At 41.8% G+C, this 26,786-nt stretch overlaps 1 protein-coding gene across 2 annotated transcripts in view; it reads left to right on the top strand.

Moving 5' to 3' along the window:
- Nucleotides 1-26,786, top strand: part of REXO1 (RNA exonuclease 1 homolog) — a 100,100-nt gene that overhangs the window by 67,745 nt on the left and 5,569 nt on the right. For both annotated transcript variants that reach the window (XM_074303596.1, XM_074303606.1), the window contains exons 5-12: nucleotides 4,497-4,657; nucleotides 7,689-7,826; nucleotides 9,099-9,222; nucleotides 13,075-13,188; nucleotides 14,142-14,279; nucleotides 18,679-18,792; nucleotides 20,572-20,645; nucleotides 26,431-26,541. In XM_074303596.1, coding sequence (XP_074159697.1) covers nucleotides 4,497-4,657; nucleotides 7,689-7,826; nucleotides 9,099-9,222; nucleotides 13,075-13,188; nucleotides 14,142-14,279; nucleotides 18,679-18,792; nucleotides 20,572-20,645; nucleotides 26,431-26,541 — 974 coding nt within the window. The remainder of the gene's footprint in view (nucleotides 1-4,496; nucleotides 4,658-7,688; nucleotides 7,827-9,098; nucleotides 9,223-13,074; nucleotides 13,189-14,141; nucleotides 14,280-18,678; nucleotides 18,793-20,571; nucleotides 20,646-26,430; nucleotides 26,542-26,786) is intronic.

Below are 26,786 nucleotides of genomic sequence, written 5' to 3'. Positions count from 1 at the left end.
AAATATATGCATGGATAATTTTTCAGCATTGATCCTTGCATTCCCCTCCTTCCCTCCATCCCCTCCCCTAGATGCCAAGTAATCCAATATATGTTATACATGTTAAAATAAACATTAAATTCAATATATGTAAATAAATTTGTACAATTATCTTGCTGATAAGAAAGATCAGATCAAAAGACCTAGATAAATTTAATCACAAAATAAGGAAATTAAGGAGAAGAATAGAATTTTAGAAAAGGTAGATATAATAGAACTGGAGAATCCTGAAGGAGAATAGAAAGTAGGCTGTTTTCTCAGCTACACAAGGTACTTTTAAAAAAAAACTGATCATGTATCAAAGCATAAAACCTCAAATGATACAGAAAAGCAGAAATATTAAATATACCCTTTTCATACCATAATACAATGAAAAAAATTACTTTTCTTGATTACAGCTTTATAGACATTCTCATTTTATACTCAGGAAACTGGGACTCAGAAGTAAAATGATTTATGTCAGATTATTATAGGTGGTAGAATATGGATCTGACTGCTACCATTGTTGTTTGATCTTTCAATAATCAGCAGTCCTCCTGCCAGTGCTGTCAGCATTTTGGGATGGAATCTATCTGGACCAGGTGACAGCTGGTCAAGCACAGCTGATAACTCTATTTTTTTCTCTTGGGTACCAACACATTGCTATTAATTTTTTCCCTGCCCTTTCTAGTCCAAAGATAATTATTTTTGGCAGAGAAAGCAAGCAAAATAAAAAAGCTGAAAACTCGTGCCCTCTCTCAAGATTTCTATTATTCTCCCTTTTCTTCAATATTTATCTTATCCCCCTAGGAATCCTTCCAGAGCTGAAATTCTGTGAATTGCAAATGGAATTATTCTGTTTATAACAGTAGGTTGATTTATAGCATTAAGAAATAGAACTTTACATATAAGTCCTCAAAATGGCCTGTCCCTCAAATTATGATGCACTTGATTCATTTAGAAAGTAAATAGAACATGTAGCTTTATAGAGCAATTGATGATAGTGGGGTTGGAAGAAACAGTTGAAATTTTTGTTTTGAATGGGATCCATGATTAGTATGGGTACATGGACTCATCCAGAAACTCATTTGGGCCAATTCTTTATTATACCCAAGTATCTAAACCAGAGACAGTAGGCAGAACTATGATAAGTGATTAGAAGTGGTATCATTTTCAGCTCAGTCTGAGGAAGGGCCTCTTAGAGACTGGCCAGAAGTAAATTTGGAAGTATTCACACAGGGGCTATATGAACACTTTCCTGTTAGGGCCTTTGGAGAGGGAAGTAGCACTTCATGGAAGGTTCACTAAGAAACCTCTCAAGTCTTTTCCAACTAGAGTTAACATCTCTCTTTCCTTGTATTGGAGGCAGAGGTGGTGAGATGGTTAGAAAGAAGACAGGGTTAGAGAGAATTTGTGCTTGAGGAAGTAGAAAATTGAATAGCAGAAGAAGGAAGTTTGCAGAACATTGATTGCAAAATATAAATGACTGGGTCTTAGTAAAATAAAATTAAAGAGGCCATTTAAAACCAGCTATACTCTTCTCTTTTCTTAAGGCATTGTTAATTGGCCTCATGAAGATAAGAAAAGCCCTTCGCTCCCAACAGATGTTTTCTTTTTTAGATGCCCACATCCCAGTACATTTTCTATAGAGATTTGTCACATAACTTGTAGACTTGAGTCATTCATTGTTGTAACATTGAGGAAATTTGATTCAATCCATCTATAGGTATTGAACACTTGCTTGTGTGTGACTCTGTGCTTCCTGGGCTGTTACCAGCCCTTGCTCTCTATTTTCACTTTCCTTCCCCTTTACTCAGCTTTGGAGTCTATGAGAAATCAGTTTTCAGTGGCCTACAGGTTTGTCTTGATGGGGGAAAGGTGGGGAAAAGTAGAGTTCCTGGGCCTAGAAGGCATTCAGGAAACTGTCAGCATTCCCTGTTAGTGAGGACTTAGCTTGCTGTCACCCATTTTTATCTTCTACTGTGGGAATGTTTTTGTACACCTAAAGGAATCTATGCTAGACCTTGTAAATGTGCCATGTATTTTCCTTTAGGCTAAAGCCTGAATGTTTGTAGGGCTTTGCAATTTCTTGTAACAGCCATCATTTTACTAGTGGATAAAAACCTTAGGACCAGAGAGTGAAGGAGGCTTGCCTAAAGTAACACAATCAGTGAGTAGCAGAGGTAGGCTTAGAACCCAAGCCAACTGGGGGTTTTTAGTTCAGGGTTCTTTTAAACTATCATGCTTTGCTGTCTCCCTGTACTGTGATGCTGCTTGGACTGCCTTTGTTATTACATCTTTAGCTTTGAACAAATAATTTCTTCTTTGTCTTTTGAGCCTCAGTTTCTTCATTTATAAAATGAAGTAATTGTTCTAGAGAATCTCCAAGGTCTCTTCCATCTCAATGCTATGTGATTAATTGGAAAAATTTCCCCTCCTCATTTAATACAATTTTATTGTTTTCTAATTACATGTAAAGATACTTTTTAACATTTACTTTTACAAGATCCTGAGTTCCAAATTTTTCTCTTTTGCTCCCCCCCATCTTCCCAAAAAAGCAAGCATCTGATATAAGTTATACATATATGGTCATAATTATATTTCCACATTAGTCATGTTGTAAAAGAAGAATCAAAACAAAAGGGAAAAACCATGAGGAAAAAAAAAATGAGAGAAGTGAAAATAGCAAGCTTTGATCTGCATTCAGGCTTCATGATTCTTTCTCTGGATGTGGATAGAATTTTTTACCTTGAGTCTTTTGGAATTGTCTTGGATCATTGCATTGCTGAGAAAAGGTAAGTCCATTATAGTCAATCATCACACAATGTTTTTGTTACTGTGTACAGTTTTCTCCTGGTTCTGCACTTCACTCAGCCTCAGTTCATGTAAGTCTTTACAGGTTTTTCTGAAATCTGCTTGTTATCATTTCTTAGAATACAAAAGTATTCCATCACGTTCATATGTCACAACTTGTTCAGCTGTTGCCCAGTTGATGGGCATCCCCTCAATTTCCAATTTTCTGCCACTACTAGAAGAGCTGCTATAAACATTTTTTAGGTCCTTTCCTATTTTTTATGTCATAAAAAATATCTTTAGGATATAGACTTAGTAGGAGTGTTGCTGGATCAAAAGGTATGCACACTTTGATTGCCCAAATTGCTCTCCCAAATGGTTGAATCAGTTCACAACTCTTTCAACAGCATAGTATAGAAAAGATCTTTTTAGTGAAGTTTTTTTTTTTTTTTTTTTAGTTTCTTGTTATTTCTCAGGTAGTGAGTGACTAGGTGTGGTGGGAGGGGGGGTAGGGAAGAACTACAGAAACAGTTAAGCCAAAAGTCCTTGCCTTCCAGGATTTTGATTTGGGGAGACAAAATAAATGAAAAAAATTCTTGTTATAAATGAGTGAAACAGTATGTGCTACAGGCCTTGAAAGAAGGGAAAGATAATTATAGGCTAGCGAGTTGAAGTAAGTTGGGCCTTGAAGAATGGAAAGTTAGATGGGATCCAGTGAGAAGGGATTCTAAGGAGAGGTAAGCGAAGGTGCAAAGGTGGGAATACTTGGCTCTAAGGACAGTGTCACCTACTGTTTTTTCCAGAAATGAGATCTGTATAGGGGACTAGTGGGACATGTAGTTTGGACTGGAGCACTGGATTATGTGGTTTAGTCTTTGAGAGGCTGTCTGCAAAAGCAGTAAAAATGGGAAGTAACAATGGAAGGGGTATGAGGAATCATGTTAAATTCAACAGAAAAAAATCCTCTAGATAGAGGGATAGAGAGGCCTAAGATTTTCAGACTTTTCCTCCCTCTAATCCATCCTGATTCCTGGTCAGGTTGATTTTTCCCTTAATACATATATCTTGTTCTTTCAAACTGACCCCATGGTGTGATCGTTATTTTTCTGTTAAAACAATAACAACCATAAATGTTTGTTGTTTCTATGATATTGAGATTGCTAGCCATTTGGTCTATTTTCCCACCTTTGAAAACAAACCCGCACAAAGTAGTCCCTTGTCTAGGCTGCAAGGGACTATTTTATTTGTGACCTCATCAAAGGGAGTGGAAGAACATAGAGCTGGGAGCAAGTAGTCTTGTCACAATGACCAGGAGAGCAATGGCATAACCCCTGGGTCCTTTGCTAAGGAATCAAGGCCTTTTCTAACTCAGATCTAAATGCTTCAAACTGAAGGACCTGACCATGTGGCAGAGGCTATCAGAAACCTATACCTTTCATTGGACCTACAAATTGGTGACATTGCCTGATCTGACCACTGAGTATTGACTTTTTCTCTCCATGGCCTTGCCACAGAACAGATCTTAATGTCGTCATTCCAAAATCCTAGTTCAAAATCCAGACCTTTCCCTCTGTGCACCCAGATGCACATTTTGGTAACATTAAATGACCGGAATTACTTGGTTCTCCGGAGCTCGGTGATGGGAATTTTGTCTTCCTACAATCATGTGCCCTGTACCCTGTCAGCCCCCACAGGTGCCAAGAAAAGTAATTCTTTGAACACCGTTCAAGTCGCAAATGGCTCTGAGCCAAACATCTCCTTGAAGTCCCGAACGATGTCTGGGATGGCTTCTAAAACGAGCACGACATCCGTGCAGAAGAGGATAGCACATATGCCCTCCCTACAGGTAATGCACGTTTTCCCACATTCAATTCAATAAACATTTATTAAGTGCCTGTTGGGTGCCAGGCACTAGGAATATAAATACAAAACCAAAACAAACCCTGCTTTCAAGAGGTTGAGGGGAAATGATAAAAATAAGGACGTAATAGAAACAGACTTAATCATTACAGGATGGTGGGAATATGAGTGGGGAGTGGGGAGGCTTCTTTGCAGAAGGTGGTATTTCATCTGAGGCTTGAAAAGAGACCTAGGAGTCTTGGGTGGAGATGATGCTTCATCTCTCCCAAGTCTACTTCATAGACTAAACATTTTGGGGACTGCATCGAACCAAAAGGCTGGGAGCAAATAGATCCCATTGGGAAGGAGCTGTTGGGATGTACTGTTAAGTTTCATTAATACATAATTTAAAAAAAAATAAAGTAAGAGCTTTTTTAATCTTTCCTCTAGTCTTGCATTTACTATTCCACCAAAACAACCAAGGGCTGTTTTATCCCCTTAGCCTTATAATAATCTTGTCCCTGGCTTGTAAGGAATAGGTGGCCAAAGATTTTGAACTGCAGATGGACCCTTACTTGGTTTTTACTTTGGCTCTTAAGAGTTCTTGAGGATCATAAAGCATTAGGAGACAAGTCAGATTATTTGGGGGGAGATTAGGAAAACTTGGAAAATATGTAACTTAATCTTTTTGTTTGGCAGTTCATTAAGGCCTAGACAAAAGTTAGAATGTCTTCTGGAAGAAACAAAACAGACTATCCTTGGTCTATATTAATGTGGTCAGTTACCCTATTTTACATTTAACTTTTTTTTGAGGAAGGGGAAGATTAGGACTTTCTAATGATTCCTGAGGCTGTGGAAGGTGGTTAGGAGTGGAATTTTTACAGGGACTTCCAAAATAGCTTTCATTCACACTTTGGTTGTCCCTGTCTGATCATTTGCCTTAGCAGAGGGCTTTGAGACCTGATTATGAACCCCCTTTTTTACAAGCAAATCCTCTGCTCCACCTTTATAGGTGGAGCATCATCTCTATCTTCCTTTGGAGTTAGCAACAACTTCCTCCTCTGGATTCTTTGTCACACATTCTCATGTGGCATTTGTCTCACTTTGCCTGGGAATGTGGTTATCTATGCCCATGTTAAATCTTCCTACTAAACTTTCCCTTTTGACTTTGTTACCTGTCTTCCTCTTCTCCCCTTTTTCCCTCCTTATCCACTCTTTCCCCTTTCCTTCACCTCTTCCTTTCTCCTTTTCCCTGTTTTCCCCTTCTTTCCATATATTTTTCCTCATATTATCTTATATCCCTTCTTCTTTCTCCCTATTTAATAGGAAAAGAAACGATATTATCCATGGCCATCAGGAGATTACAGTCTAGGAGGAAGTAAAGATTCAAACAGAGAAAAATGATAATACATTGCAACCTCCAACTAAGTGCTCTAAGTTTTGAGTTGGAAGATTGACAGGGCAAGAAGTTGCATTTGAGTTGAGCTTTAAAGGATAGACTAGAAAGTCATGAAACTGTTGATATGACAGGAATTATTAAAGACATTGAATTGAAATTTGTTGAATTGAAAAATTTTGCTGCTGGCAGTCAGTAAGCATTTATTAAATTCTTACCATGCATCAGGCACTGTGCTATAGATACAAAGAAAGACAAAAGCATTCATTATCCTCAAGGAGCTCAGTCTAATGGAAAAGAAAGCATTCAAACAATTACACAGACCAGCTACATGCAGAATAAATAGGAAATAATTAACTGAGAGAAGGCACTAGAATTAAGAGGGATTGGGGAAGACTTCCAGTAGAATTCACTAATCATGCTTTGTAAACTTAAACAGGCCAGTCATTCTAATTGAATTTGGGGTCAGGATTTCCACCAACTTACAACAACTACCTTAAATGGAGATAACAGTAGTACCTTGTTGAGGACCAAAGTGCTCTTGAGTTTGAGGGTAAAGTTGTTACTGACAGAGCAGGAAGTATCATTTGACTTAAGCTTCAAATGATAGATTAGAATTTAATAGTGGGGGAAGGGAATTGGTGGGACACATTTCAGCCCAATGGCACATTGTGAACAGAAAAAAAAAAATAGTGGTCAGGTGAGCTCAGGCTGCATTCTAGGGATTCTTCTTTTAATAAATGAAAGTAGTCTAGCTCTTTAAAATCCTACAAGATTGATAAATCCATAGATGATAAAGAGAAAGTCCACTCTCCTATTTCCCCAACATATTGGTACCAACTGGCTAAAAAGTAAATTTCAGCTTAGAAAATGATAGTAGTCGGTTGCTTCCTGCCCCCATCTATTTAACAAGAAATAAGCCCAAGCTCTTCAAACTCCCTAATACAACTCTGCTGCTTGAATAACACAGTTACAGTCTGAGAATCCTCCACTCATTTCATGTTCCTTGATCTGATTGGGGCTGAGAAGAGGCAAGCATGGACTCATGGAGGTTGAGCAAGTGGAGCCAAACTCTGGGTGACTTCCTGTGGAGTTTGGAAGACTTTGAGCAGCGGCCCAGCTCCACTCCCTCTGATGGTCTATGGGATGTGAGCTAACCTGGGCCAACTTCAGCAAGACTTCTCCGGGGGAAGACATGAGTTTTGAAAAAACCAGAGCAACTTATAAACCAGCTTCCTGAGGTGTTAGAGGAGGCTGTGGGCTGTGTCACTGGAGGGACAGCCAGTGCTGGCAGAATCAGAGCAATGGACAAACAGAGGTTTTGGAAAGGAGTTATAGCATGGTGTCAGAGTTCAAATAGATCTTCACAAGGAAGTCAGGAAACTGTTGATAGGGAATCTTAGAGATGTCATTTGTTGAATTAGAAAATTCTGCTGCTGATAGCCAATAAGCATTAGGATCTGCTAGGTACCAGGTGCTGTGCTAAGTGCTGAGAATTCAAAGAGGGGAAAAAAGATAGTCCTTTGTCCTCAAGAAGCTCCTAGCTGGGTACAGCAAGCTGAATAAATAGGAAATGACTGGAGTTAAGGGCTGGGGAAGGCTTCCTATAGACCACTTACTGATCTTTCTTTTGTCTTTCTAGAGTGTAAGCTTAAATAGACCAGTCATTCCAACTGAGTTTGGGGCCAAGGTTCCCACCAACATCCGCCAACGTTATCTTAATCTTTTTATTGACGAGTGCCTGAAGTTTTGTCCGTCACCCCAAGAAGCTTATGACAAGGTCTGTATCCATGATATTGTTGATTTTGCTGTGTGGTGAAGTTGGGGGGCTGACAGCGGGGAGAGGGTTAGTTTGCCATAGTCTGACCTATTAAAACCAGGGTATCTTGGCTAGGGGTTAGATGCCTCCATTCCCTTCTTCTTTCTCTTCAGAGGGGACTTCAATCTTTGCTCCAAGCTGGTTTCTGCTGCTCTGCCTCTCGTCTTTTGTTCATCTTCCTCTCTGAGTGATAGATCAGACCTCTCAGGATGGGGCAGATAGAAACAAGAGCCAAGGCTGTTCTTCCTGTACTTGGAGTTAGTCAGAGAGGAGAATTGTAGAAGGTCTTTTAGAGCTCATCTCGATGATCCTTTAGGAGGGGACTGCCAAGAACTCTGGGCTCAGGTCAGAAGGCTATCCTTGGCTCTGTATCACTCCCTGCTGGGCTCACCAACTTGGAGCAAAGGGATTTCTGTCATGACCCATGCAGTGCCTTCTGGTGATCCGATCAGTTCTGGACCAATAAGAGATGAATGGGGAGAAAGGGCCTGGTCAGTCTGTGGAGAGGGCCAATGCTGGGCTCTTGGTTCAGGAACTGACTGGCAAAGAACACCTGATTGAGGCAGGGGGTCAGGGCGGCCTTGTCTGTAAAATGGAGGTGAAGACTAGTGGCTTGGTGTAGGGAAGGAGCGCCGTATGCCTGGAACCTTCACTACGACAGTTGTTCATGTTTTTATTCTTACTGACCACCTGAAGCTCCATCTGAGGGAACTGAAGCTCAGGGGAAGAGAATTGGCCATACTCTGGACAAGCCCAGGCTCTCGTTAGGCCTACATCTGTGGCAGCCACCCAGACACCTTGGAGCCAGGCTGCTGGCCCTCCTCCTGCAGTCTGTCAGCCTGTCTGAGGAGCTGAGCCCACACAGTTGCTCCCTGAGCCTAAGCTCTCTTGGCTCTCCTGCTAGGATTTTAGGAAAACTCAGGGTTTCTGCTGCTGCCTCCTCCTGTTGGACCTTCAGCTCAGGATCTGAGTCATGCCATTGGAGAAGAATGATGGACTGCTTTAGTCCAAGTGTTCAGATATACTTTTCTTCCCTCCCAGGCTCTGTCCACTCTAGGAAATGAGGAAGCTCCTTGCCCTCAACATTCTGATGTGAGACCAGTCCTAATCTTGTTCTTGATGTCACTTACTGGATCTAATTGCACTGTGTTCTTTGTCTTAGCTCCATCCACCCCTCCCCTCTACTTAATTCTATGAAAGTTGAGATTAAATCTCTGCAACATGTTTTGCCAGGCTTTATCAGAGGAGAAGGTGGCCTATGAACGGAGTTCAAGCAAGAATATCTACCTGAATGTGGCTGTCAATACCCTAAAGAAGCTAAGGAGTTTAGGACCTGGTTCTGTACAATGTGTAAACAGTAAGTATGGCTTCAGTGAATTTTTTTTTCTTCTTTGATCCTGAAATTGAATTGAAACTCTTCCCTAGAGGGCTATATGTCTAATAACATTAGCTTTCTGGAAGCCATCTGAAAACTAGGGTGGAAAAGCATGGTAGATTTTTGAGCAGCCTTCCATGCCTACTTTTCCCAGGAGTGCTTTAGATCTTGTCTCAGAGCCCATTGACTCTTTGAACACAGTTATAACAAAGATCTCTATTGTCCAAGTCCACAGTAAAGAAAAAAGGTCATGGCAGGACATTGCTAGAGAAAGCAACAAAAACCGACTGGATGACAGGAAAAAAAATAGCAAAAACAAGCTAGGTCTTTCCCTGAGGAGTCTTAACATACTTAGGTTCACAGTCATGATTGTGGCTTTTCTCAGGCATGAAGGTAATAAGTATCAAAACTAGAGTTTAGAATCCAAATCCAATGCTTTTTTCTAACACCTCATTCATTCTGTGGTAGATAGCCTGCCAGATTTCACCTTAACTATAATGCAGGAAGTACATCTATAGGTCTTCAAAAGTTAATAGCTGGAATCCTCAAGAATAAGAGTATTTTTCCACATTATTTATTATAAAAATAAAGAAAACGAATAATCTGTTTCAGAAGAATTTCTATCTAACATGACTATAATAATTGTCATAACAGTTTTGTCATTTAGGTGGTATCTAAACTGGAAACTTCCTTCAATGGTACCCTGGGATGCCAACAGGATGCTAAACGTTATTTGATAGTACTAGTTGAGCTCAATCAGTGGGAGAGAGGTCAGGATCTTAGGAGATGCTGCGACTCCTTTGTTGTATTAGTCACTCTAGGACTTAGCATTAAAAGGACTAGGGCCATCAATTATCATTGTATCATTGTACTTTGAAATAAAAGATTTCATTCTGCTCTACCATTTTTCTTTCTCTTTGGGATAAAAACATATCTGTATCAGTTGAGGCAGTTTAGTCTTTTAAGATAGTTTAAATCTGGTCATATCTATGCCTTATTGAGACATGGTGACGTGGTAAAAAGAGTTTTACATTTGGAATTCGGGCCTGGGTTTGAATCCTGACCCTAGGACTGAGGGACTTGTCATCCTAATATTCAGCAGAAGACAACCTGTGAAATAATAGAGAACAAGAATGTTTGATAAGGAACTAAGTAAGAGGCTACCAGCAGTGGTAATGAGGAAGATGATTACAGCTTTCATTTCTCATTACCTCATTATTTGTTTTTTATTTACAAAGTGATTACTTTATGTTCATTATCTCATTTAGTGCAACAACTTTGTGAGGGAAGTTGAACCCCAGAACAGAGAGAAGATATTACTTAAGCTCTGGTAATCCATCTAGTAAGTGTTAGTGTTAGTATTTGAATTCTTCTGACTGCAAATCTAGTGCTCTTTCCAACATATCGTAGCTGCCTTTCAGTCATAGAGCAATAGTATATGATAGTAATAATAGTATATATATTAGTATGTCATGGGCTAATTATAGGGTATAGAGGGAGTAAATGCTGAGAGTGATGGTGGAGGAAGATGAATAGGCTGCTTGGGGTCTGATACAGCAATGTTGGTCACCAAGATAGTGAAGTTTATGATGTTCTTGGAACATCCAGTTACATAGATTCATAATGTTACAGATGAAAAGTCCCTTGGAATATATTCAGAGCTGAGAATGATTTTATCATGTGGAGTGTCAGCCTGGGAGCATCCTTAGGACACAAAATGTCAGGGATGAGAGGTCCCTTAGAACACGGGATATCAGAGTTGGGTTGAAAGAGTACTTGCATACATAACAATTGATTGTGATTATTTTATAGCTGGAGAGATTTATGACCCAGAGAAGGGAAGGAGCAGTGCTAAGGTCACCTAATTTGGGCCTGTTGAATTTCAGTATTCAGTTTGCTATTATATGGCTCTGTAGCTGACTGAGGATGAAAATATCTGAAACCCGAACATGAAAGCAACAAGTCCAAACAACATTTGTGCCAAAGAAGTGTCCCTCTTTTCCCTCTCCACCAGTAATTAAGGCCTTTCAAATCAAACCTTTGTGATTCTCTACTGTTATATTATCTGAGAGGAAGGGAGGAGGGAGCCATGATAGAAATATAAACTAAATAGCTGCTTCTTTGACAAAATTGTATAGGCCATGTTAGGGACTGGATGTAGAGAGGGAAGGACCAGGGTACTTTAGTGGCTCTCACCTTATCTGAAATGGAAATGGCCTCCATTCCCCAAAGCATGATGCTTTTTCTTCGTTCTCTCTTATTCTTTTCAAAGCTCCTATTTTTAAAAGGTAAAGGGCCACTAATGGAGTAACTTTTGAATGTCTTCAAAGCGCTAGGCTAGCCTTTAAGGCATATTTCTGTTTCACACATTAAGCCTTCGAGAAGAAAAAAGAAGGAAGGTTAAGACATTTCATTATTGGCTCTCAAGAGGGTACATTAAGCAATCAATTTGTGCTGTTCTCCTAATTTTTTTGATCTCATCTTCCTCACTCCCTCCATCTCCATTATCTTTGCAACCATTACTCCGAGAGAACTTGGGAAGGTTAGCTTTAGAATGGCTGCCAGTTAATGATTACCACAAAGTACCTGTAAACCATTAGATAATGTGTTAAATCTATTCCCCAGTGAGGGCCTCCAAGGTCCTTACTTTCTAGTCCTTCCCTTCAGTGTGAAAACCTGGCCTGCAGGGATCTTTTGGGGATGAAGAGAATGAAGTGGGCTCTGAAGAGGTACCATCTGGAAGCTCTGGCTAATGGAGCTTAGCACTGCCAGTGCTGGTCTGACTTAGGCACACCCCTTTGCTTCTCTGTCTCCTTGTTGGGTTAAGGATTTTGTTGTTGTTTGTTTGTTTGTTTGTACAGCGAATTCAGTTCTCCTATCAGCCCTCAACTGATTTTCCCTTTTTAGACTCCCAAGTGAAATCAGTAGCACTGACTGAAGGAAGGGAAAGTGGGTCATATGAGTCCTTTGATCATATTTCACTGGTCATACTTCAAATAGAAAAAACTGAGACCTAGAAGAGTACCATAGTGGGTTAGGGTAGAACTATGCCCAAAGCCCTAGTCTTTCATGTGCAGTCCAGATGTTCCACACTCCCCACCCACAAGAATGAATGGCAAGGGGTTAATTCTTAGAGTAGAGGTCAGAGGTCAGCTCCTTACATCAGCTCTTCTAGGAAAAGAAGAAATAAGGAAGCTGGGAGCAAAAGAAGAAAGGGAGAGAAGAGAAAGGAAGGAAAAGACTTCATTGGGCCCAGATGTGTACACACACACACACACACACACACACACACACACACACACACACACACACTGACAAAGGCTCAACAGTACATAGACTATAGTAGAAAATCAGAAAAGGGGAGATTCTTGTGAGTTGGAGTCATTGGAAACCTTCATAAAGATATTTTAGATATTGTAGCAGAGATGAGATACATTTTAACACCTCCCTGCCATTAAGAAGTTTACTGTGTTGTTAGGAGCTGGTGAGTGTATGTGAAAGATAAAATATGCCCCCTTGGTTATTTAGTGCAGAATGATCAGTAGAGATTTTTAAGTTCTAGATCAGGTCAGGGGAGAAAGACCTAAGTGTGGGCTTTGCTCAGGAAAGGCTTCCTGGAGGGGGTGGAATGAGCTGGACCTCAAACTAGAGGAGGAGAAGGGGACAATAGGGAAAAGGAGGGATGTTTCAGGAGTGGTGGGAACCCTGATGTGTCAGAGCTCACCATTTTCTTTTCTTGATCCTTCCTTCCCATTTGGGTTCAGTCCTGCCTAGTGGGTGTGCCTCCTCAGTGGTGAAAGTAATAGCTCAGGTTGTTCCTCTTGCCCCTTGCAGAGAACAGCAATCGGAAGGTGGTGTCCCATGAAGCTGTGCTGGGAGGGAAACTGGCCACAAAAACAAGCTTTACACTGAATCGATCGGGAAACCTCAGAGCAGAAGATTTGACAGGTGAGAATCTTGTTTTTGCATGTTCATGCTCTTAAAATATGTAGGCCTCCATATAGCAGAGGGGAGAGGGTTGAAAGGTTAGCTTTCCACTTGTAAATTTTAACTTGTAAATTAGTAGAATACTAGAATATCAGTGGTGGAAAGCACTTTTAAGAATTAAAATGTCATCTGGAAGGGACTTAGTACTATTTTAGTCCAACTGCCTTATTATGCACAAGAGAAAATTAAGGTCTACAGGGACAAGGTTTCACAGTAAGTCAGTGGCAAAAATGCGAATAGGTTGATTTTTTGATTTCTAATCCTGGGATTCCCCTGTCCCCCTGTACTTTATCTTTGCTACCTCCTTTCATTTGTAACAAGTCAGGTTTCTCAAAGAGATGTCCTGATAGAAACGCAGAGAAGACACATACTGAAGTATGCAAATCAAAGAGGGATTCAGAGATCCCCACCTTGCCCCAACCTATCACTGAGCCCCCCAGCCTCCCATTCCATGAGCTTATTGTGATGCTATCCTTGGCCTGCTGTGATTCCAAGAGAGATTGAAAATGTGCTCAAGCGTTCTCTCTGGTCATCCCTTTCTTTTCAAGATTCAGGTCTGGCTGATGATTATGAGCCCCACATCATAGTTATGCGGCCATTCAGTTTAGGTGGCCTTTTCACTGACCTGGCTCACAAAGTACATCCTTCTCTCTGGTTGCCTGGTTGAAGATTTGCTTTCATTGGTCATGTTTGTCCCAGGACCTCTTTACGTTTTCAGATGTTATCGAGGACTCTCCAGAGAGTTTTAGTTTGTGATTCTATTTATTGATATTTACCATTTTAGAAATTGAGGTCTTAGTAGATTCCTTGAAAGGAGCTTGGTGATCCCTGACTACACTTTGAAAAGCTCTAGTCTATTGCATTGGTAATAGGAAGGAGAAAAAAAATGTAATTGTGACTTTCATTGTCCCTAGGAGCTGCCTTGTATCGAAGATTGAAGGACTACATTCTTACAGAGGATCAACTGAAAGAGAACGGCTACCCTTTGCCCCACCCTGAAAAACCTGGCCGAGCGGTGGTCTTCACCACCGAAGAGAAGAAGACCACAGACTGTGAGTTGTTCCCTTTCCACTGACTCCCATCTGGTTCTCTAAGGTAGATCAAATGCTTTCTTCCCCAACCCTGTGAGGTGGCTGTGGCACAAATATTGTTCCCTCCACTTAATATTGGGGCTCTTAAGATGACCAAGATCAGGTTAATAAGGGTCAGCTCTGAGATTTGAACCCAAGCTCTCCCTGCTTTCTGACCATATCACTCAGCTTGTCTTGTCCCTTTTAGCCTCTGACTTACTGGCTTCATCCCATGTTCGGCTGGGATCTGGGCCTCTGAGCCTAATGATGTTTCTAGGTGCATTGTGGGTACATAATGGAATTCAGTTGAATTCTGCATCCTCTACTGCCTCAGAGTTCACAACAAGACGAGGCTTTTTGTACTTTGCAATCACATTAATAATGATTAATCCACCACATATAATTTTGGCTAATCCACATCCCCCTGATTTAAATTCCCCCATTTCTTGGTGCTCTTTAGAGCTCCTATCCTAGCTGAACCCTGTGTCCAAGGGGACAGAGATGTGGCTTGGAGAAAACAGATCCCACTTGCAGTGTTGTCCTGAGCCCTTTGTGCAAGGGCTTATTGCACCCAAAATGCCAGCAGCAGTGGTTCAGTAGAGTCAGAGCCATATGCGGAAGGCAGCTGTTGCCTCATTGACTTTCCATGTTGAATAGCTAGCTCTCTCATTCTCCTACTTGGCAATACAACCCTGGTTAGGTGGCTCTTTGACTCTTCTCCAAAGGAAACTGTGTGCTGTATGGTGCTATATGTAGCTAATATATCACTGTTCCCTGACTGTTGCTTTAGGAGGGTTTAGCTTCTCTAGACATTTAGAGACAGAGTAAGGTACTTTGGTTGCCTTTCTGGCCTGAATCTTCAGTTGGATTTTGAAAATAGTTTGGGTATTGTGACAAAAGAAAGCAAGACAGGCATTTTAGGTAGATAAAGCAGTGGTTGAAAAGATGGAAAGAAGTAGATGATAAAGAGACAAGTCTACCTAGTCATTTGGCTTATCATGGGAAAGCCATGGGAGGAGAGGCTGAATAAGAAAAGAACTAGTCAATGGAAGGCCTTGAAGACCTCTCTCTGCTAAAATTTAAGAAAGCCTCAAGTGTTTGAAGATAGGAAGAGTCACTGGTTATCTTCCCATGTGAGAGGAGTCCATGGCTATGAGCCTCCTGCCATAAACACTTAGTTCAGTGGTGGTGATTAACTATAGTACTCTGGATCTATTGTTAGTATTTTGTAAATATTTTGTCTTGAATGAATAGGTGACATCTTTAGTGAGGCTGTATTCTTTTGGTAAACTTGGCCATGGAAATCTAAATTATCTTTAACACTCCAAGTCATTAGTAGATTGTTTGGTGGCTACTAGAGCAATCCAGGGATAGAGGCACAAAGGATGAAGAGATGGAATTCAGGGAAATTCTGCATCCCCTACTGCGATGACTGAGTTAGTACTCTGGATACCTTAGAATCAGTCGGAGTCAGGATCAGCAAAAGTCCTTGATCTTTATTTTTGGTCAAAATGAGAGGAATGGACCCAGGAATCCCCATACCGCCTTTCTCTTCTCCACCAGAAAAGTTACTCCCCTTGTCTTACTCCACTCTCTGATCCCTCTTTTCATTCACTGTATACACCCACAGATCCAGCCAGCACAGAATAGTTGTTCAGGGCCATTTTCCAAGCATGTGTTAATAAAGTATTGTCCAATTGGTAATTAGCCCCAAGTGCTTGGACCTCAGTGCAACTCAGTTTTCAGCCCTTTACACCCTACTGCCTCAGAGCTCACAACAAGGCGAGGCTTTTTGTACTTTCCAATCACATTAGTATTAGATGATTAATCCACTTCTTATATCTTTGTCTAATTCACATTCCCAGTGGGCAGGCTTGATTGAAATTCCTCCATTTCTTGGTACTTTTTATTGAAAAGAAATGCTGACTATCCCATTGTAGCTGAATACTTTGCCCAAGGTCACAGAGAGATGAGACTTGGAAAAGGTAGAACCCACTTGCAATGCTGCCCTGAGCCCTTTGTGCAAGGGCATATTGCCTATCGTGTTCCCTTTTGCCATGCCAGTGCTCAAACTCCTTTCAAAGTCCAATTTAAGACTTAGGCCAGAAAAGCAACCAATGTACCTTCTCTACCTCTGGAGCAGGTAAGCCTTTTTTCTCTAATAAAGCTGCTGCTGCTGCTTGTCAGCTGCACTATTGTCCCTGAACCCTTTGGAGTCCAAAACTCTACCAGAAACCCTATTGCTTTTGTCACATGTTTGAGGAAGGTAGATTGCTTCCAGTACATCAGTAACTTGCTAAGTGAACCAGAATGTACTGGAAAGAGTTTGAAGCACTCTTTGATTACATTGAAATCACTTGCTCTATGAAAAATGTTGATATTCTTTAGGCCGTGTTGCCAGAGAGTGCCATTTCCCTTCTCCATGTTAACACATAGCATAGAATATAGAAATGGTGTTCTTATAGAGGAGTGATGTCTCTGGAGGCATTCCCCAGGAGATGCCTTGTCACCCCAGATCACAGAAACAACTGGACTCCCAGGTTCCAGAGACGGCAAAAAACTTGAGAGTTCATTCATTCTGTTGAGTGTGTTTCTCTGTCTGCTGCTACATCCTTTATGATCCCTGGACCTGATTGCCTCAAACAAACCTGGGAAATCACAGCCTCCTCTCCTTGTACCCATCAAGTTCTTTTCAATCTCCAGATCCTGTAGAAATTACAAAAGAAGACTGCACTGGGACACCAGAATATAAAGATTGGTTTTAATACTCCTAGTAGTGTTAGGACTGACTAACCACATAGACTTGGACAGATTGCTCTGCCTCTTTGAGCATCAGCTTCCTCAGTTGTAAAATGAGATAAATAATACTTGTACTCTGCTTCATAGGGTCTTTGTAAAGCAAGCACCCAGTGGATGTGAGTTAGGATCATCACTTATACACTTTCATTGTGTCTCAGAACCAATTGTGACTACTAAGGTGTAACTGCCAGGAGTGCATATTACAAAAATATTCCTCACTGGGAGCTCAGGGTTGGGATGTCCCCCTCCCCCTTGCCAGCTGACTTTCTCTCTGCTCATCAGTAGTGCCATATTTTTTCCCATCTCCGGGATTTTGCTCTTCCTATTCCCTGTTCTCTGCCCCATGAAGCCTTCTGTGAGCTCTCCAAACTTGGGTTCCTGTTTCTGAATCAGGGTTTTAGATTAGATTTACAGAGCCTAGAAAGTTGTGGTTTAAAAAAAGAATCCTGCAGTCCTGTTTGCAGCACCATGCATGATGGTACCAGGCAGTAGAAGTTTGATATTTTTTGCAGGACCTATTTCATTTTGACTTTAGCATCCTGCCTACTCAGTGGCCTTGCTTCTTTCAGGGCCATGGGTCCCTTCCCAATTATTGTGTCTGTTTAACCCTTCTCTGTAATCTGTACAAAAGGTCTTCCCTGGGACAAATGAGTGGTGAGTTTAGGCGTCCTATAAGCTTGATCAATGTAGTACTTAGAGTGGTGGTGGTTCAGACCAGATGAACTGTTACAATTTAGAGAGAAGCAACAGGTGGGGGAGGGTTTGTGGAGGGAGCTCAACTTTCTGAGACATCCTGATTCAACTCTGAGGGTCCAGTGATGTTGCTTACAGCATAACCACTTCATACTCATCCCTTCAGGTACTCTAGGTTTGGAGCACATGTTAGAAATGTGGTCACCCCAACATCCCATCACACAATGCTCTTCCCAATATCAGATTAGTACAGAGAGATTGTGAATCTACTGTTCTTTCTTTCACTTTTTTTTTTTTTTTTTGCTGAGGCAGTTGGGGTTAAGTGACTTGCCCAGGGTCACACAGCCAGAAAGTGTTAAGTGTCTGAGGCCAGATTTGAATTCAAGTCCTCCTGATATCAGGGCTGGTGCTCTAACCACTGCACCACCTAGCTGCCCTGTGAATCTAACTTTCTTGATCATTTATTTCTTGTCCCATTCCCTTTTAGCTTTTAACATCTCTGTTTATACTCCTCTTTAAATAAGTCTCTAGTAGCTTCATCCTATTCAGTGTATATGCCTTTTGGTCTTCTGTAACATAATTTTTTTTTTCTTTGTGTCTTTGGTGTCCCCCATCTCGTCCCTAGAAATTCCCTTAGCCCACTTTGGAAGATTCCTTGGGACTGAAGGGACCCTTAAGCCAAGATGAGGAAGGAAGGGGGGTGGGGTTGGTATGAGGACTTGCCTCAGGGCTCCTGTTTTTCTTCATCCACCCCCCCCTCTCTCTCTCTCTCTCTCTCTCCCTCTCTCTGTCTGTCTCTGTCTGTCTCTGTCTCTGTCTGTCTCTGTCTCTCTTTCTCTCTCTCTCTCTCTCTCTCTCTTTCTCTCTCTCTCTCTCTCTCTCTCTGCAGCATCCTGCCGTATTTGCTGTCGCTGTGGCACTGAGTACCTAGTCTCGCCCACCGGCAATTGTATCCGGAAGGAGGAGTGCTGCCATCATTGGGGGAGGCTGCGTCGGCAGAGAGGTCAGTGCCTGCTGCTGGATCCCTATGCTGGATTGGTTAAGGGAGTGGCTCAGAGAGTAGAAAGCATAACCACAGCTTTGAGATTTACCTTCTTTTAGAATGGGACACTTCTGCCTCTTCCTCCCTCCCTCCCCCCCCCCAAAGGGAAAAACAGCCTTTCTTGCACAAAGGAACTTTTAGTAAGACTGCCCTTGTACAGGTGACATAGATATGGGGCTGCAGATCTACAGAGCATCCACCAGGGGGTGCCACATCCCCCCAAATCACAGAGAAAGAGCAGGGCTCCTAGAGATGGTGAAAAATGTAAAAGTGGGGTCAGACGTGGGCTGAAATGCACCCTAATCTGGCTTGAACCAGATTAAAGAGTCAATGGGAAATACTTAACAAGATAAATTAAAAAATGGTTAACCATAGATAGAATTCCATTTTAAAACCAAGTCACCATGTGGCTCCCAAGCTCGTTTTTATTTTAATTTAATACCATTGATCGAGCATAACCCCCTCATTTTACGGAGGAGCAACTGAGGCCCAGAGAGGGTCTTTCCTGAGGAACAGAACCACATTTGGGCTGTGGTGTTGCTGATTTGGCTAGATTAAGTTCTTTGAAGCTGGAGCCCCTTCTTGGACAAGCAGTTTGAAGGAGCCATTTGCTTTTTAAGGCCAAAGATGGATCTGTGTGCCGATGCCCTTAGGATGGCTTAAAGCAAGGTGAAATACCCCAGAAGCACCTACTTTTGCCAGTGACAAGTAACTGGCAGAGTCAAGTGTGCATATCTTTTTGATTGTGCTTAGCAGAAAAAGCTCTGTTGACCAAATTGTCATTATACATTTTCTGATGAGCCTCTTAAATATAATTGCAATCCATGTGGACTAGAAGTCCAAAGGGTCTGGGTTCCATTCCCAGCTGTGCCATTGATCCTGAAGTGTAATTTTGGGTAAATCCCTTCTCCCTTCTGTAAATTCACCAAGAAGATGAAGAGGTTAAACCTGCTTCCAGAGTCCCTAGAGTGGTTCCAGCATACCATGATCTTCCTAGGGTAGACTTGTTTCCTGGTGGATTTAAGAATGGCGTCAATAGACTATGAGAAGATGTTCTCAAGCCCGGTCCCTTGTCTTCTGAAACTCGGCTTGATTCATAGTGTGTAACCGCAGTGATGATCACTCGACAGACGAAAACATTAATCTGAGATGATCATATGGTTCTTGTTAATTTGATTATTAATATGGTCAATTATACTAATAGTTTTCCTAATATTAAACCAGCCCTGCATTCCTGGTATAAATCCCACTTGATCATGGTGTATTATCCTGGGGATGATTTTCTGTAGTCTTTTTGCTAACATCTTATTTAAGATTTTAGTATCAATGTTCATTAAGGAGATTGGTCTATAGTTTTCTTTCTCAATTTTCAACCTACCTGATTAGGTATCAGTACCCTGTCTGTGTCATAAAAGGAATTTGACGAAAACATTAATCTGCAAAGACATCACCATTGGCTCTGATTTAATTAAATAAATCCCTCTAATTGGCTCTAAATTCTATCAGCCCATTAATTTAGTGAGGTTGTCTTGACCCACAGTGCCTTGCCCTGAACTAAGGGGACATCTCCCTACAATAGGTATGATTAGCAGCACCCCTGTAAAGTAATAGGGATCTAAAGTGCCACAAAATCTCTGAGGCTTTTCCCTGCCCCCTATCTCCCCCCAAGTGCCTAGTCTTACTCCCCTTGAGATGACTTTCCTACCTGACTGCATCTCCTTGTTCTCTTGACTCTCTAAGTGGCTGGTGGATGGGAAACCCAGTATAGTTGCTGTTCAGGAGCTGTTGGTTCTGTTGGGTGTCAGGTTGCTAAGGTAAGTGCTAAACGGGGTTAAGTCTCCTGGATTGGGGGCTCTTACTTCCCCCTCAGGTATGATCATCCTTGATTGTCTGGAGATCATAGAACCTAGAATTTTGGAACTGAGGAGGAGCTCAGAATATAACATCACAGGGTGGGAGGAATCTCAAGAGCCTAGAGAAAAGAAGCATAAAGGTGGGAATGGGGGCATGGACAGCAAAGAGCACTTGTCCTCAGCCTCAGAGGACAGCCCTGGGAGCTAAGAGAAATTACCCTGCCAGATTTCAGGGAGATTCTGGGGGGAGGGAGAGGAAGGAGGGAATCATAAGATTCCCTAAGTTGTACTTAGATGAAAGAAGATTATCTGGGTGCTGGGTTTTCTGTTTTCTGAAGATTATTGAGGGCAATTCTGTTTAGGTGCTAGTAGGGGGAGCTATGGTCAGGGGTGACCTATTCCAACTTCAAGACACAGTTGTTCTGTGCCTATCATTTTCTAGCAAAGAAAATTTTACAGAAAAGGCAAGCCAGTGAACTTGATTTTGATTCCTGGGAAAACTCAAAATGTTGAATTTACAATAATTATACTCTTAATTTCTCAATGTTAATATCTTCCTTGAGGGGTTGGGAACTTACCAGAGTCTTAGCTCATTATTTCAGCTTCATAGGTAGGGAAAATCAGTACTAGAAGTCATAAGACCTGTATGTGCCTCTAGTTTGTTGCATGATGGTACTAAAGTTATCCACTAGTGCTGTGCTTTGGTTTTTCCACTTTAAAAAGTAGGGATAAAATCAGTGTGCTGTGAGACTAATCTGAGTTGTGAGAGTGTGTGGATGTTAAGAATATCTTTGGAGCTTTTGTGGGGTAGGGGGTCTCTTGAAGAGTTACTGAAAGATGACATTTAGGAAAAACCTCATAGCCAGCCAGAGGCTATTAGAAAGGAGAGCAGCAATGAAAGATAATCCCATATCAATCTTGATAGAAATCTTCATAGAACTTTTTAGGGAGAGGAGAGAGCCACGTCATTGGGCACTGGAACCTTTTTAACTGTTGTCTACTCCCTTTCCTCCAAAAGTGTAATTTTTGTGGCATCATCAGCTCTTGGAAGGAACACAGGATGTCACAGGTGGAAAATCTTTTAGGTGAGATCCAGTCTAATTCTTGCATTTTCTTCCTAGGCAGGGAAAAAACAGCTTGCTTGAGGCTCTGTGGTAATAGAAGCAGAGCTCTAGGAGATTCCCTGCTGGCCTTCCTCACTCCCACTCTTCCACTTCCCTCAGTGGGGATTGCAGACGTTTATCAGGCCATTCTCAGAGGTCCGCAGCAGAGGCAGAGGCGAGCCAGTCTGCAGAGTCCTGGGGCAGCTCTTCAGGAGCACTTATTGCATGGACCCTGCAAGAACCGGATCTAGGTGGCAGAAGAATCCATCATGGCTGGAAAGGGATTGGGGCAGCTGGGGAGAAACTGATTTTTAGTGGCCTGAGTTAAACTGGCCTTAGCATTGTTTCCTGGCTCTGAGAGACATTTATCCTTCCATGCATATAGATTTTTCATTTTGTGATATTGGTGAGTCCAGTGCTCTTATTACTCATTTGCTTAGAGGTCCCAAACCAGAGAGCACTGATAGAATGCTAGAATTTTCCAACTACAGGAACTCTTAGAGAACACCTCATTCAACTATTCACATTTAATAGTTGAGGAAATAGGCTCAGAACAGATTATAAGCTTCTTCCCTTGTTTTGTGCTAGCTCCTATACTGGCTGGGGCACCTGAAGGAGAATTTTTATCATAGAAGTATTATATAATTATTATTAAATAATAACGTAAAATTATCCTTATTAATAATTGTTGTTCAGTGCTTTAGCTATTTTGGGAGCCAGACTTTTTTATAGCATAAGACTCCAGTGGTCCATGTGTGGTACCCATCCTCTGTTTTTGTCCATTGACAAGGTCAGTGTAATTTTTACAAGATGTTGTAGTGGTGCTGGAGCTTAGAACCAAGGAGGATAGCTCCCATGAAAATAAGGCATATCAGAGTGGGGGCAGAGCGGTGTTGGGTACGGGTGTTGTAGTTGGCCCTTGTTGGGGTCCAGATTGTTATTGGAGCCTGGCACTTTGGGGGTTTGCTTTGCTAGTGGACAAATAAAATCCCAAACAATGCATCCAAAATAGAATTTGGAAGATCTATTAGTCTAAACTCCCCATCTAAAAAGAGGAGGAATCAGGGTATGAGAGAAGCTTACTTAAGATAGATAGCAAGCAGCAGAGTTGAGATGAAAGTCACCTTCCCCTGGTGCAGTGCTGTGAGCAGGAAGAATCTGGGCTCGGGCTCTGCCACGCACTCATGTGACAAGTTGCAGCCTGGTGGGATGGAAGGATGGGCTAGATCATCTCTCTGGGTCCTTTTAATGCCATCAGTCTTGATGGGGTGAGGGTTGTGAACATGAGTCTTGTACGGTGTATGAGATGCACCAGTGTAAGTACTGATGGATGGTTAGAGAACGAACACTAAGGAGGAATACTAGCGAGGGATGCACTATGTGCTGCAGATGGGAAAGACCATAGCAACAATGGAAGGAGCTCAAAGAAGCCAGGGAGTTCCAAGAGGATGAAGGATCCAAGTGGTGTCCTAAAGGGTGGGTAGGTTATGGAGAGATACAGGGATTCTCAAATTTTCTTCCTTATTATTATTTGCTCTGAAGAATCTTACACAACAGACTAAGACATGTTCAAACATAAATTCCCTATAATTTTATAAGACAAAAGTCAGAGTTGGGAGAATAGCACAAATGGATGCCAGAGTAGACTAGACACAAATTTTTGTGCTCTAAATAAGATGTGAAGATTTCCTCCCATTGGGCATTAAGCATTTGATACTGGAACTCTCACTTTCGCAGAGATCATTTCAGAGGCTGTCCTGCTGTAGAGAACTGTAAAAGGGGGTCTCCATACCTTTGTGTGGACCTTCATGGAGGGGAATTCCCTGCTTCTAGAACAACTGCAGAGCCTTGTCCTGGGGCAGGTCTTCAGGAGCACTTCCATGACCTCAGATCTAGGTGGTAGAAGATCCACATGACTAGAAGAGGGATGGAGGAGCCAGCTGATTGCAGTGACTTGAACTCAACTGGAGATAGCATTGTTTCCAGGCTCTGAGAACAGGCCTCCATTTGTCCTTCAAATGCATATAGATTTTTCATTTCATGGTGTTGGTGGGTTTAGTCCTCATAAGACCTGTTTGCCGCCATCACTTTGCTTTATATTGTAGTGCTCTGTGGTTGGTCTCTAGAGGCTATTAAATCATCTATCTGTCCAATCTAGGGAACTTTGGGCTGAGAGGCAACGTTTTCTATAGCTCTAATTGTTAATTTTCAAGACTGGCTAACTCCTTTATCTCACTTTCAGTTGGGAATGACCTTCAGTCTCCTCTTCATCCTGATCATGTTCCCCTGGATATTCCTGGCTTGTCAGTTTCTGTCTAAAATGTATTTTCAGAACAGAGTATTCCACATAGTAACTGACCAGGGTGGAGAAGAGCAGAATAATTGTCTTTCTGGACAATATCATAAAATAAACCTCTGTGTTCTGCAGAGACTGGATTTTTGATATTAAAAGTATTCATATTTCTTTTAAAAAAAATAATTACTTCCATTTAAAATGTCCCATGTCTCTAGTCTCAGGCCCTGCATGATGATTTGTGGGGCCTAGAGGAAAACATTGGCTATGCTCCCCTGAATATGCTTAATCTGGTTTGATCTCAGCCACAGAGTGGATCTCAGTCTGTAGTTGGATGGGACATTGCCGGGGAATACTCACTGACATAGGCTTTAGTGCAGCCAGATGGCCCTCCTGTTGGATTTGGAGTCACAGTTCTTATCCACCTTTTATCCATTTATCAGCTGTGTGACCTTGAACAAGCCACTTCACCACTTGGGTGTGAGAATCTTTAATCCCCATTCCAGCTCCATTAGGATTCTGTGATGTCATGGCTTAAACTTTTGGGGAGGGGATGAGTTAGAAGACTTGACAAAAATTAGGCTCTTCCTCCACCTCATTTAAGTGTTTCTTGTTTGTCCTTCCTTCTGGAAAAGGACCATGCTTCAGGAAGATGAGGTCATCTTCTTGCATTCACTTGCAAGTGAATTGGATTTAAGTGAGGGAGGGCTGTGCAAAGTTACAGCCTTACTTTCTCCTCCAGAGTCATCTGGGTTGTACTGTTCCATTTCTTGCTGCTGCACCTGAGCATTTCTAACACGTCTGTGGATAGCATTGTTATTAGTTGTGGGATTAAGAATTAGTCGTGCAGATCATATCTTTGTTGATCACCAACAAGCATTCCCATTGTTCGTCATCCTTTAGAGAAAGTATTATGGGTAAGAAAGCCATTGAGCCATGCCTGTGTGGGCTTCTTGTGTTAACTACATTCTTTGGGCCAGCCTCAGGCAGGCCTCCAAGGACCAGGTTTCCGCATCTGCCTGAAGAGCCAGCCAGACTGTAAAGCGGCTTAATTTTTTTGAAAACCACGTCCATTTTAGTGGGGCTGGATGGACTAAAAATGGTTATGTTCAATCATTTAGTCCTGCACGCACTTAGAAGGGTCTGTTATAGGCCAGGAGCAGGGCACAGCCAAAAATCTAATTAAGTCCTACCCACACCGAGCTGGCAGTCTAGCATCTGCACAGGCATTGAGCTTGCTTTGGGGACTTTCACTGGTAGAGGAGTTCCTAGTGAAGAATTTCCTCTGCTAAACCAATTTTTAAAAGTCCAAGAAAACTGCGTTGGGTCCTGGCCAGTGAGGAGGCCCTGTGTGAAGTTGGGCTCTGGGTCTTAGGGCTTTTGGCATACTGCCCATGTCCACAGAAATGTACACAGAATACATCCTGAGAAAATACAGTCATTAGGGAGGGAAAGGGTTTGGGGGGAAGTGTTTAGGAAGGGCTTTCTGTAGGTGCTTCTTGAGCTGATTCTTAAAGGAGATGAGGAATTTTGTGGCATGGAAGTAGGAGGGAGAAATACTCCAGATGGGAAAAGGTAAGAAGGGTGTTTATGTGTGTGCACGCACGTGTACATACAATATGAATACATTTGTATATTAAAAACCAGGTGCCGTTCTAGGTTCTCACTGAATACTGTAATACATTGTACAGCTATCAGAGCTAGGAGAACTCTTAGGTTCTAAGAGCTTTCAGAGCTTGAATTCTAGGGATTAGGAAATAAGTGGGTTTGACTCCTGGTTCTAATCTGACCAGAAGTGGGTTGTTAACCTTTCTGAGCTTCTATTTCCCAGTTTGTAAAATTGGGAGCTAATATTATTTGCACTTTCTACCTCATAAGGTTTTGGTGAAAAAGTGCTCTGTTAAACCTTAAATCACTTAGAGAAGTGAGATTCTGTCTTTACTTGAAGCTATTTTAGAGCAGAGATGTCAAACGTGAAGTTCACAATATTATCTAAACCTTATGAAAATGCCTTTGGGAAATATTTAACAAAATAAAACTACAGTAAAATGCAGTTACCATGTGTTTTTCTGAGTCAGTATGTAACCTCGGGGATCCTTATGTAAATTGGTGGCCCCAATTCTACTTATGTTTAACCCCAGTCCTTTAGAGTATAGAATTCTGGGAAAGCCCTAAGAAACCTTTCATCTGCTCCAGCTTCCTCAGTGGGTTCTTAGGGATACCTCAGCTAAGGTCAAGCTGTTTTACTTATTTATAGACCATTTAATAACCTTTTCCAGAAGAAAAGTCTAGGTGGCCATGATCAGGGTCAGCCTGCATCTTGGTGCCTTTCTATCTGTCTCCCTTAAAGCAACATGTGCAAGATGGCCGTAAAGACAACCTTGAAGGGTTCGTGAAAACCTTTGAAAAACTTCCCTCTACAGATGGATATCCAGGAATATATGCCCTCGACTGTGAGATGGTAAGACTCTGGGGCTGTGACTGGTGTTGCTCTATCCCAGTAGTTGTTGGCACTGTACTTTGCCCCTGTCTCTGTGGTGAAGCCTGTGTTGCTTGGCCTGACTGGCCTTCCTGTCCTTCCTGTCCTTCCCTTGCTATACCCAGGACCAGCTATGTCCTTCAAACAGGGTCTCTGGACCTTAGTGGCCTGCAGCTGGCCCTGAGGATAATTATATAAGGTGTGTTGGTTACTGCCTGAAATTTAGA

The sequence above is a fragment of the Sminthopsis crassicaudata genome, chromosome 1 (assembly GCF_048593235.1).
Source record: "Sminthopsis crassicaudata isolate SCR6 chromosome 1, ASM4859323v1, whole genome shotgun sequence".
NCBI lineage: Eukaryota > Metazoa > Chordata > Mammalia > Dasyuromorphia > Dasyuridae > Sminthopsis > Sminthopsis crassicaudata.
The sequence above is the reverse complement of the archived record's forward strand: the minus strand, read 5'-3'. Positions and strand labels throughout refer to the sequence as shown.